The 13,911-nt window shown below is 33.3% G+C and overlaps 1 protein-coding gene across 6 annotated transcripts in view; it reads left to right on the top strand.

Annotated features, from left to right (window-relative positions):
- Positions 1-13,635, top strand: part of LOC114338064 (uridine phosphorylase 1) — a 120,363-nt gene extending 106,728 nt beyond the window's left edge. For 5 of the 6 annotated variants that reach the window (XM_050651105.1, XM_050651101.1, XM_050651103.1 and 2 more), the window contains 5 exons: positions 2,746-2,907; positions 3,054-3,239; positions 3,400-3,538; positions 7,133-7,326; positions 8,037-13,635. In XM_050651105.1, the coding sequence (XP_050507062.1) occupies positions 2,746-2,907; positions 3,054-3,239; positions 3,400-3,538; positions 7,133-7,326; positions 8,037-8,219 (864 nt within the window). In that variant the 3' untranslated portion in view covers positions 8,220-13,635. The remainder of the gene's footprint in view (positions 1-2,745; positions 2,908-3,053; positions 3,240-3,399; positions 3,539-7,132; positions 7,327-8,036) is intronic. The other variant, XR_007698156.1, reaches the window with a different exon arrangement.
- Positions 13,636-13,911: the final 276 nt, after the last annotated feature.

Here is a 13,911-nt window from a genome sequence, read left to right as displayed (position 1 = left end):
ATAGCGAGACTGCAGGATGACTGGTGGGCAAAAAGATTGTTAGAATGGAGACCTTGCATGGACAAGACAAGCAGAGGCAGACTATCAACACGCTAGACAGACGACATAAAAAGAATACGTGGTAGATGGATGCAATTAGCACAAGATGGAACTTCCTGGAGACGAGCTGAGGAGGCTTATGTCCTTCAGTGGACAAAAGAGGAAGCTGAATGATGATATTTATTATCGTGATAATCCTGGACCATGAGAATCTGATCATCCGCAAAACATAGAGTGTACAGCATGTTATCATTTAGCGGTACACCCATATTCTTACATTTCCTGTTCCAGGATTTCAAAAGTTGCTCCAACTATATTTTAAATAGCGTCGGCCGTCGGCGATAGATAGCAGCGCTGTTTCAGACCCTTATCCGCTTCAATTCCTGACGAGATTTCCTTGCCTAGCTTAATACGTACTTATAATCTTATTTGGAATGGTGATGAACTGTAATGTACTATTATTTTTTCTGGGATGTGCCCCAGACTTAAAATATACTTTTGATTTTGTTTATTATACCATATGAAGTATTGTTGAAGATTATTGTATTGTCCAAGTAAAAAATACTGTAGAATAGCTTTAAGCCGGTGAAATATGATATTCTTCAAATATAGATGTTAGGTCAAACGTTTAAGAAGCGGCCCTTTGAAAGCATCTGTGTTTTTACAGCCAGACCTCCCGCATATCTATTCACAAGTTTCGTGCAAAACATTAGTTTTAGTTCGGTAGCCTAGCAGTGTATTAGTACTGGAGTGTACGTGTGTTAAGTGATACGAGTGTTTTGTTTGCTGTAATTATTTTGAATATTGGTTTAGTATTTCGTTTGGACAGTGTCAAGTGTTGATTATTGTAATTTAATTAATGTGAATAGTGATGTGGCGCCCGTGAGATAATGTAAATATCGCGTACGATAACGCTGATATTGTAGAAATTGCCAGTGCTAGTGTGAATGTAATTACTAAAAAAAAAGAGCTCGTAAAGAAGATTCGAATGCATTTAAATGCAGAAACACAGCAAGCAAGTATGTTTGAATGTATACAAAAATCTACGTACGAAATTCGGCTTCGATGAAACACTATTGGCACAAGCCACCTCTGATTTAACAGAAATTCCACTTTCTACTGTATATAAAATAGTTAAAAATGAACCCTATCATCGCAAGAAATGATGTGACTACAAATTTTCAAGACCTTTAAATCATTCACTTGTAAAACTATTGAAAACCACAATATACGACTGCTACAAAAGCAATGAAATACCTACAATAGAAATAATAAGAAAGAAATTGGAAACAACCGGTCGAAATATGAACTGCTGTGAGAAAACTCTTCAAAATTGGATAAAAAAAATGGGCTTTAACTTCAAAAAAATAAATAAACGTCAAGTAATTATGGAAAGCCAAAGAATAGTCAACAGATGTTATAGGCACCTAGAAGAAATTACTAAATATAGGCAAGAAAATAGGAGAATTTATTATTTAGATGAAACTTGGTATGATACCCACGATACAGTAAAGAAAGGATGGACAGATATATGGACAAGAATATGGAAGCTGACATTTTTGAAGATTGGTTTGAAAACTCGCTGATCCCAAACTTGGAGAAAAACAGCGTAATAGTGCTTGACAACGCTTCCTATCATTCCCGACAGCTCACTAAAATACCAAATACATCTTCAAAGAAAGCTGACTTGCAAAATTTTTTAATGAAAAATGATTTGTATTTCGAAGATTTTTACACAAAAAAACAACTTATTGAAGTTCTACATACGAAGTAATTTAGAAAATTATACGCTCTAGAGAGTATTGCCGAAAAGCATGGACACACTATATTGAGACTTCCCCCTACTTTTGTGTTTTCAATCCTATTGAGTTAATTTGGGGACAATTAAAACCAAGTATAAGGCGTTCAAATAAATTTCCTAAATTTGACAAAAAGGTAATTGAGATAATTAAAAAAGAAGTAGCCAATATTACCAAAGTAGACTGGCAGAAAAGAATCGCCAAAGTGATCAATGTGGAAGAATATTATAAGAAGATTGGGCACTTCCACATAATTGGTGGGAATAAATTTATTATTGAATTGGGCGATGATAGTGACGAAGAAAATACGGAAGAAGGAGAAAATGAGTTAAGTGTATCAGTATTTTAATTGTTGTGTTGTGCAATTCATTTTCCAAGCATAAGTGTACTAATGAAAAGACTCGGTTAAAAAAATATTTTTATATTTTGTATTTTTAATAAAAAAAGAGCGGGGACATGCTTGCATTTTGTGCTGAATTTTAAAAGTTTTGAACTGTATACCTAAAGTAATTTTAGATCTAACTGTGTTTTTATAAAGTTCTTTTAGTATCAGTAATTCTAACAATATCAAGATTAATTATAAAAGCTATTCTACATCAGTTATTAATGCAAGCATGCGGTAAGAGGGAGGTCCCTGTGAGGTTAAATGTTATTAAAAAATTGATAAAATTAATTTTAACACATACAATATTATGTCTTGCTTTAACGGTATTTACCTAAGTATAAATAAATATTTTTAACTACATATTTAATTACCAGAAAACACCAGCTGCCGGCCTAATATTAAAGAAGAACAACCCAAAGAAAGCTACAAATCTTACCTATTACACTATATAGATTGCTTGAACAATACTATATAAAATTATGAATTATTATTATATCTAAACGTGTTTTACTATATTTTTAGTTCGTGTGTATGGGAGGAACACCAAAGAGAATGGAAAATTTTGCCGAATATATCATGAAAGAGATTGGCCATAAATTACCAACTGGAACTCAGTTAATGGATATAAGTCAGTATTCTTATCGCTACAGTATGTACAAAGTGGGGCCTGTATTATCTATTAGTGTAAGTACCACAGCTTTATCTTTCTTCCTCTTCATTTCTGTTTTCCTAATTGACCAAGTTTTCTCATATTTCTGTTATTTTACGTACATCATAATTTCTTCATATTATGCTTTGTATGTCCACTTACAAATATTTCAATATTTTAGCACGGCATGGGTGCCCCATCCATTGGTATCCTTCTTCACGAAGTGATAAAACTAATGTACCACGCGAAATGTAGGGATCCAATTTTCTTTAGGATTGGAACGTGTGGAGGCATTGGTCTTGAAGGAGGTACCGTAGTCATTTCTGACGATGCAGCTGATGGAATGATGAATAAATATTATCAAGTGGTAAGTTATTATATACAAGGAAAACATTCTTTAATTATGTGATTGTCACTCATATTGAAGTTTTTTCAATGGGGAATCTTCAATTTATATAAATTATGTGTTGTTGAGTAGTTAAATCATATTCTGTATTAATATTTTTATTTGCATGAATTGTTTTTAGCCAATTCTTGGAAAAATTACTAAAAGACCTGCAAAATTGGACAAAAAACTAGTTCGGGAACTCAAAGCCTTAGCAAATTCTGAAGATCCTTATGACACCGTGACGGGTACCACCATGTGTGCTGATGATTTCTATGAAGGTAAGTAAACTGGTCAAAAGTGAAGTATATAGCAAAATTAATATTCCAAAAGAGCTTTCTGTAGCTTGGATGTATGTAGAACAGTCTAAAGCAAAACGTTTAGTCAGCCTCTTTATTTCGATTTCTAAAATTTCATCAGTATCTTTTAAAGAGTGCCTAGCAAAGTCTGCTGAAAAGTTAAAGATAAGAAACACTTTTATTGAATAGCTCTGAGATACAACGTGGGGAACAACGGTCTCCACTCTTTAGCAATTGTTTTCTGGGTTGCCAAATATTGTGCTCCAATCTGGCTGACGTGTTGAAAAGGTAGATGCGCAGCTGCAGAACACTTTGAGGAGGATTGCTAAAGTAATCAAAAAAACTCTCATAAGCCATATTTCATCGTTTCATATGCGAAGTGTTGATTCCCTTGTAGGATAATAGAAAAAGATCATGGAAAGAGGAGTCTGCCTATTCACGAAGTAGAGAGAATGCAAAAACTCACCGACTTTACTCTAGAAAGCCCCACCAAGAAGCAGTATAGAAGAGGCATTCAGTATTAGCAACGTGTGGCCTGCATGCTAATACAACATGTTTTGGATACCCATATACCACCTGAATTGGACTTACCCCACAGTGATGTGTATTGATCATAGCAGATGCGTATATTCCTTGTATTGTCCTCATGTAGAAGTATTTTACTACTGGTATCATCTGTAGTTATATCCAGATGGATATTAAAAACAAAAGAGAGGACACTCTAATTTTATTGCAGATACAAGAAGAATATTTTGATGATAGTTTAATTATGTGAGTATTCAAATACAGTGGAACCCCGATAAGTCGGCCCCCGATAACCCGGACCGATTTTATCAGACAAATATTTCAACAATAAAAATGTATGTAATATAATGTTTGAGAGATAATGGGTATTTGTGTAATTTGAACTACATATACCATAGTAAAAATGACTCATGGCACACCACATTTATTGTCGTGTTATCGAAAACAACAGGCACCTACAGTGGCGTGCTGGAACTTTTCAAGCGGCCCGGTGATTTTATAGAAAAGCGGCCTCCCCTCCTCATTTTACCTTCTATTATCAGGATATTTTATTCGTTATTCATAAAATCAAAAAAACAAAAATATAAATTATTTTTAAATCAAACATAATAAAACTTTGAATTCAATGATTTTTTAATTTGCTATATTTTTTTATTTAAGAATAAGCAATCTTACAAATAGTAAATGACATGTATGACAATATTGTATGTAGTAAGGCAGAAACCATAATTTCCTGTATAAATATAATATTAATTTGATGTAAAATTAAGATAAAAGTAAAATAAAATTTTGAGAATTTTTCAGTTATGTATTAAGTTGGATTTTTGTAAATCAATTATACAAGAGAGTACAAATACAAGTACAGTGCAAATACCTTGATTTAATAATATTTAAAATGTTAATTCAACACAATAATATAAACATTCATTTGCAATTATTTTAAAAAATAATTACTTAACTCTCGATCAATAATTTTCGCATTAAAGTAAATTTTTGAGCAAATTCGTAGATTATTATTTCATCATTTTTAAGTTCATTCAAAGTTTCTTTTTCTATAGCCGTTAGCATAAATGTTTCCAACTGATCTTGTGTTAAATTACTTCTTAACCGATTTTTTATGCATTTCAACGTTGAAAAGGTTCGCAAGATACTTGTGTCACTGAAAGAGTTAATAAATGCTTATATACTATTTAAATTTGGATAAGCACACTGATATAAGTTGTACTTATGTAAAACAGCGTAACAGTAAGCTATACAATCTTTACACTTTTTAGTACCACACGGAAGTGAAGTTTTCACGATATCAACAACATTATCATTTGCTACTTCATGTTCATTATCACTTAGATTTTATCATCCTTTATAATGTCTATAGACTGAACATATTCATCATTAACTCGATCTTCTATAATTTCAGTATTTTCCAAAATCCTATTTTTTCGCATTATAGATTTATCAGCAAAATCCACGAGTTCTTCTCTAAAATTGCAATCGCAGATATGGAAGGATAACAATTTATGAATTTTTGAGTAAATGATTTAAATGCCGTTAAAGGTATACCATTTTTTATTGTATTAACATTTCTAGGATGTAGAGTAATTATATCATCATAAAACGATTTGTCTTGATCAAATCGTGTTTTGATACTTCCAATAATTCGGTCAAAAATATGCAAGACGTTTTTACATTTTTTATTCTGCAGAGTAAGTAGGTACATGGGTACATACATGTTTGAAGACAATTGGAAAACCATAAGTATGAATAATATAATATAACCATAAACATGAATATAATAAATGAAAGTGAATATAAATATAATAAATATTTATTATGAAAATAAATATTATCTGTAGCAATATATTTATGTATAGTCTTATTTAATTACCTACCTTGTTTTTGAAATGTTTATTAATAGATATTATTAGCAAAATTAACATTCGATTAGAAATTAAAAAAAAAATGTTTTTTTTAGTTACATCTAAAAATTTTTGTGAACCTATTTGACCGGCCTCTCGGTGATTGCACCGATTCATTTATATGGCCAGCACGCCACTGGGCACCTGTAGTATCCTTTATTTATTTGAAACTGTCTTAGCATTGTTTAGAAAAGACTAAAGACCAATAAAATTATTTTTTTAATAGTCATCACTGTTATTAAATAACATAACATCAGAGACGGTATTGTGTATAGTAAAGTCATATTGTTGGCTTCCGTTCTGTAATCGTTCGTAAATCTATTCAGATTTTGTGTTTGCGTGTTTTTTTGTCTACATAAGAGCAACAAAACGTAAAAATGTTGTAGTGACAATGGAAAAGAAACTAGAAGAAGCATTAAGTAGAATTGATAAAGGCGAATCTTGCAGCATCATACGGTGTCGGTACATCTACAGTATCGGATTGGAAGAAAATTAGAAGTAATATCGAAGAATTTTGTTTCAAAATAATAACAAAAGACAGTTTGGACAATCGGTGCAAAGCTAATAAAGCTAAAAATAAGACTCTCGATGAGGCTTTGTATGTGTGGTTTTGTGCAGAACGCGAACGTGGTTTACCAGTGTCTGTGTGACAATTATAACGGAGTTTATCTGTAAGCATACCATATTTTATTAATTTTTACCATTTTCTCCGGCTAACCCGGATTTTCGATAACCCGGATTGGCCGCGGTCCCGATTAATCCGAGTTAACGGGGTTCCACTGTAAATGAAACACATGAAGAAGGAAATTCAGGGTTTGAATAGTAGATCGTCTTGCAAAATATCCTGTACTTTGATATTGTTTTACATCTTCATGCTACTTAACAATCTTTAGAACTGGAGAAATGTAGAAAGACTGCACAAAACGTTTTCTGTGAAAATATTAAAACAAATTTTTCTTTTCTCCTTGACCAATAACCTATTGCAGTGAGATTTAGATTTCTGTCCCACTTATTTTGTATATTTAAAATTAAGATGGTCAATCATCTTTGAACCTGCAATATTTTTCTATAAATTTTAGATAAAAGAAGTTACTACCCTATTAAATAATTCGTTAATTGGTATAATAATTTTTAGGCCAAGGAAGATTAGATGGAGCATTCTGTGAATATACCGAAGCTGAAAAAATGGAATACTTGGAACGGTTAGTAAGCAACGGAATCAAAAACATTGAAATGGAAGCTACTACATTTGCTGCTCTTACTCACCACGCTGGAATCAGCGCCGCAATTGTTTGCGTCACTCTTCTGGATAGATTAAAAGGAGATCAGGTAAGCTCTTTTTTTATTTCTCTCTCTCTCTCCTATGGCACTGCAGCCCAAGTCGGGCCATGGCCTCCCCTAGCATCCGTCTCCAAGTATCTCTGTCCCTGATTTGCTCTTCTCCAGTTATCCACCCGCATTGGTTAAAGACCAAGTCTACCATATGCGGCCCAGGAGAGGATAATTCTTCGTTTCAATTCGCATGTTTGATTGTCTCTCGTGATTCGTATTTCATGACCAAGATATGTGTACTTTTCCGCAAACTCCATTTCGCAGTCGTTAATGACAATGTTTTCACTGGGGACCAGATTTGTCATTAGCTTTGTCTTAGATTATTTTAATTTTTAACCCAACCCCCAACCTGAGAGCACACATCTTGAATGTCTAGCAACATTATTCTAATATCCTTTAAATTGTCTGCCAGTAGAACTACATCGTCTGCGAAACGCAAGTTTGTTAGATTTTGTCCATCTATATTTAAACCTTTCTCCCTCCAATCAAGCATTTTAAAGGCGTATTCCAGAACGGTGATAAACAGCTTAGGTGACATAGTATCGCTCTGCTGCACTCCTCTGCCAATTCGTATGGGGATGGTATTCTCGTGCAGCTTCACTATTATTTTAGTGTTAAAAAAATAATCTCGAGGTGTCAAATCCGGGAATCTTGCTGGCCATTCGATAGCACTTTTTGGATCCTACCTAATATTTATTACTTTCCAGGTGGCAACTCCAAAGGAGGTACTTACCGAATGGCAACTCAGACCTCAGATACTAGTAGCCCGATACATCAAGAGGTATTTACAAACCAAAGGCCGAATATCATTCGACGGACATGGATCTATGGCTGTGAAGAGTCCAAGACGTTTCAAACTTGTTCAACAAGAATCCCAAACGTTTGAATAAACTAATTTATTTGCATTTAGATGTTTGTGGGCATAAGATGCTAATACCGGACGTCTCATAATATAGAAAATATTATAATACTGACTTTATAAAAGTCTTTTAAGGTGATAATCTTAATATTTATTATCATGTGTACATTGTGCTTGCAGGAATGTAGTTATTATATTTTAAAAGTGATTGAATATGGGACGTCCGGTATGTTAATTTTTCTTCTTGAGTTATGGAACTTGGATTCTAAGATTTTAAATCATTCAGGATTTGTACTAATTAACGGAAAACGCGGAGATACTGTTAAAGATTTTCTGATACTGTTACACATTGTTCTTCCAAACCTTTAAACGATTAACTGATAACTATAGACAACAAAAGATGCGTGGAAGTGTATGCTAAGTGCAGTTTGAGGTCTCGTCACAATGGCACTTAGAAAGAATAGGTCTCCTGGAATTATGCAGGTAGTACGCAGACATTGTTTTTAAGTCAGTTACGAGTTTCTCTTCTACTGTGTGATAGGCTGCTGTCAGATCGACGAAAGCAGCCCCTGTTATGTTTTTCTTTGAAGCCCTCTTCAATATGTTCTATTAATGGTAGGGATGTTCGATATTCACCAAAGTATCGATACGTATTGTTAGGTTCTGTATCGATACCCTATGATATCGTAATCAAAAGTATCGATATTGCAAGTATCGATACAAAATATCGACATCTTTATTCTGACATGTACGCATGCGCAGTATGGTGTCCGTCCCTTATTTTTGTCCTGTAATAAAATGCAGACCACCTGGCCCACCCACCTATAATATTCAAAGAAAATAAAGGACAAACTTTGGAAGGAAAATAAAGGACAAAGAATTCTCCAAACCGGTGTTGCAAAACGTATTGCATAAAATAAGGAGTTGAATTTTCGATACGATATTATGATTCAGTGTATCGATACACAGTATCGATACCAACTAATGTATCGATACAAAATATCGAGTATCGAAATATAAAGTATCGATACCTCAAAGTATCGATACGTATCGAACATCCCTAATTAATGGGAAGACTTGACCGGTGCAAGATTTGCCGGGTCTGAATCCTCCTTTTTGTGGTATGAGGTGCTTTTCCACATTTTTTTCTTTTCTGGCCAGGTTGAGTCTCTCGTATACCCAATTGGAAAAAGTGACACAATAGGGAAATCGGTATGTAGCTACTGGGATTTTCCGAGTCCTTTTTGGATCCTAAGATCCATTTTTTGCTCCTTGGCATAGATTCTGTATTTTTGTTGACTGTCATTCACACCTGCATCTTTTCCGTTTTTTAATCAGTTCATACCTTCGTGGAATGTTTTTAGTATAAATGGAGTTCCTAGGTGGTGTGTTTCCTAGAAATAGAAATAAAAATAAAACGTAGAATAGCAATGACTAAAACTACTTTTATGATAATGAAGTTTACAATAATCATCTCAGTTATAGTCTAAGAGCTAGTGAACCCTCCGACTAACGGTCGTCCTGTAAGGCTAAAAATTTTTTTAGTGATAATTCATAGCACACCAAGGATAAAAACCATGACCTGGCAGGCCTCAGCGGTGCACGTGTATCTACCAGGTGAATCGAAAAGTGCAAATTTAGGGGGTAAAATAAACTTTCCCCTGTACGGTTTAAATTTAAGTATGTGTTTGAGTAAGTCATTCAGAAGAAATGTGTACAATGACAGGCGATTCTGAAGAGCATAAGACCTTGCCAGGCGAGGGGAAAGATTAGGGGTTTTTCCTAAAATGATTCTTTTTGCATCGAACAATTTTTTTTAGGTTTTTTGAATCATTTCAAACAGAAAACGTCTTTAGTGATTTTTCTCTTAAGTTATTAGTTTTTGTTATATGAGCGATTGAAAATTTTGAAAATTGAGAAATCGGCCATTTTTAACCCTAAATCGGACATTTATCTAAAAATTTCAATGTTGCCAAGGTACGTAGATATTCTTTAAATATTGATTGATGAAATCCCGAAGAGTTTTTTGCAATAAAATATCGAAAACCCCTTTGATTTTTTAATTGCTAATCAAGCGTGTGCGACACTGTAGTATAAGTGAGGACGTTTGAGTTTGCATAAATTCATTATCTCGAGAATAAGCAAATTTCAAGAGAAATCCTCAGACAGGTCGATTTTTATTTTTGAATTAGGACTTTTTGGCATATATATAATACTAGTGACGTCATCCATCTGGGCGTGATGACGTAATCGATGATTTTTTTAAATAAGAGTAGGGGTTGTATGATAGCTCATTTGAAAGGTTATTTAATTTTCTATTCAATAGTATAAACATTAACATAATTATTTATACAGGGTGTACAAAAACAATTTTCTTCTATTTGTCAAATTTAATCAAAGTTAATTTAATAAAAAAAAATTTTTGTACACCCTGTATAAATAATTATGTTAATGTTTATATTAGTAAATATAAAAATTCAATAAACTTTCAAATGAGCTATCACACAACCCCTATTCTCATTTAAAAAAAATCATCGATTACGTCATCACGCTCAGATGGATGACGTCACTAGTATTATATATATGCCAAAAAGTCCTACCTAATTTAAAAATAAAAATCGACCCGTCTGAGGATTTCTCTTGAAATTTGCCCGTTCTCGAGATATGAATTTATGCAAACTCAAACGTCCTCACTTATACTACAGTGTCGCACCTGCTTGATTAGCAATTAAAAAAACAAAGGGGTTTTCGATATTTTATTGCAAAAAACTCTTCGGGATTTTATCAATTAATGTTTAAAGAATATCTACGTATCTTGGCAACATTGAAATTTTTAGATAAATGTCCGATTTAGGGTTAAAAATGGCCGATTTCGCAATTTTCAAAATTTTCAATCGCTCATATACAAAAACTATTAACTTAAGAGAAAAATCACTAAAAACGTTTTCTGTTTGAAATGATTCAAAAAACCTAAAAAAAATTGTTCGATGCAAAAAGAATAATTTTAGGAAAAACCCCTAATTTTTCCCCTCGCCTGGCAAGGTCTTATGCTCTTCAGAATCGCCTGTCATTGTACACATTTCTTCTGAATGACTTACTCAAACACATACTTAAATTTAAACCTTACAGGAGAAAGTTTATTTTACATCCTAAATTTGCACTTTTCGATTCACCTGGTAGATACACGTGCACCACTGAGGCCTGCCAGGTCATGGTTTTTAGCCTTGGTGTGCTATGAATTATCACTAGAAAAATTTCTAGCCTTACAGGACGACCGTTAGTCGGAGGGTTCACTAGCTCTTAGACTATAAGAACTAAGACAAAGAATGGTTAAGTGCTATGTTTGGTCCGTACTTTTGTATAGTGCAGAAGTGTGGACGCTAAAAGTATCGATCATGAACAGAATTGAAACATTGGAAATGTGGATTCATAGGCGGATTCTGAAGATACTTTGGACAGCAAGGAAAACTAATGAAGAAGTACTAAAGAGGGTCAACAAAGATAGAGACCTGCTAAAGACTGTTTAAACATCGAAAAATGTCTTACCTGGAACATATAGTGAGGGGAAGTCGATATAAAATATTACAACTGATCTTTAAATGCAAAATAGAGGGCCGTAGAGGTGTAGGAAGAAAACTTGTTTCTTGGTTAAAAAACATTCGTGAATGGACTCAGACAAATGCAGGATAACTATTCCATATTGCAGAAGATCGAGAAGCCTTCGCAACGGTGATCGCCAACGTCGGATAATTCTGATATGGCACGTGAAGAAGAAGAAGAAGGTGGTGTGTCTCATGATTCAGTCTTCTTCTAGTGTTTGGCTCTTTATATAGGTTATTAGTTCTTCCATTCACAAGGAGTTAAGTAGCGACTTGGTTTGCTGTAACCTTGATGATATAAAGTGAAAATGGGAAAGATATGCAAAGCAGAACAGTGTGTATTTTCTTCCTTTATGCCGTATATGTTTCGATTGAACGGATAGATGGACAAAAACTATTTAGAGTTGGACAAACTTGTGGATGTACGCATGCTTTGCAAATGTCGTGTTTGTTACAAGATAATAGTCCACAGTACATCGTCCTTTTTGTAAGATGATTACAAAAGTCTTAAAATGGTCTTAACTGCTTCGTTAGAGCGAGTCTGCCACTTTCTGAAACATTTCAGAGTGCAGGTTGGACGTGTTTCCGCGTCATTACAATATTGACGTTGTCGGACTAATGAAACAAGGCTGTAAATTTGTCGGACAAGAGATCGGCAATATTTATTAATTAAATATAAGTATGTACCTATTTTCAATTGAAAATTAAGAGTGAATAACAAAACTACCGCGCTAGAGTGGTCAGATAAAAATAATTTATTTTATTTTAACGTATAATCTTTTGATTAAAATTAAAATTTTTATAGTTTTGCAATAACAAAACCTAACCGCGCTGGAGCTACAGGCATTTTTAAGACTTTTGTAAGCATCTTCCAAAAAGAATGATGAACTGAGGACTATAATGTCAAATCTCCATTAGCAGTGTCTCCGATGTTATAATACATATTTCAAATTTAGATTATCTAGTTTATTTTTTTTTACATTTTACAAATTTCAATTGTTAACAATTTTACTATTTTAAATAACTAAATACTGATTGCTTTAAGTCAATTTTTCTAGGTAGTACTTCAAACATTCCTAAATAATAATTATTTATTTACATATTTTAGTTGTTTTTATTGATAGTAAACTTGTAAATACATATTCAACTCTTGTTGTATGTATCAACTGTTCTAGGGCTTTTGATGATCCTTATAGATGAAGTGTTCTTACCATGTACTAACTCTTCTTCTCTGGATTGTCCTGTTTTTTAAGAATTTAACTCTGTTGTCGCTAAAAATGGCTAAATATTTATTATCCAAACATATCATACTGAGACTACGTTGTTCACAAAAAATCAGTCGAGACCACTTATATAAACTCATAATATTAAATGTAGCTATTGTTATTACTTAAGTGAACGCAAACAGAGCCCAGAAGAGCAGAAATATCTTAGCATGCTTTTTCATTACACCTTAGAGAACCGTCAGAAAAATCCTAATTAGAAAAACTAGGTTTGTTCCAACCCGCCACAAAAACCGTTATTGAACGGTTACGAGTATGCACAGTAACGAAAAATGTGTTATTTACTGCGCCTAATTATTCGTTATTGTGCATGCGCGTAACGATTCAAGAACGGTAATGTGACGGGTTGGAACAAACCTCTTGTGAAATCAAATTGACATTTTATGATTTGTAAAGTATTAAGTTAGCAGCAAGCGTCATTTAAATCTAAATTCCTCAACCTCTCCTACTCTAATTACGATTTTTTTGGCGTCTCGTTACTACACTTCAAACAGGGTTTAGGTTAAAATAAATGAGAATTTTTATTTATAAATTATTTTATGTAATATTAAAAGTTACATGCTTGTTTTTTATTTTAATTTATTTTTAAAAATAACTATTAACATTTTTATTGCAAAATTCTTACGACACAGAAAGGAAAAAAGAATGCTAGAAACAGCAGAGATGAAACTGAGACAAGATGAAAGCAAAGACAGTAAGGGACAAATAGTACAGGACAGGATGTACAAATACATGACGGAGATGCAAGGTGAAAAATATTAAGGACTGGATAAGAAACAGAAGAGAAGAATAGAACAATCACATAAGCCGACTGAAAACAAAGTAAATAAGACGGTGAGAG

This window comes from Diabrotica virgifera, chromosome 5 (genome assembly GCF_917563875.1).
Source record: "Diabrotica virgifera virgifera chromosome 5, PGI_DIABVI_V3a".
In the NCBI taxonomy this organism is placed as follows: Eukaryota; Metazoa; Arthropoda; class Insecta; order Coleoptera; family Chrysomelidae; genus Diabrotica; species Diabrotica virgifera.
The sequence above is the reverse complement of the archived record's forward strand: the minus strand, read 5'-3'. Positions and strand labels throughout refer to the sequence as shown.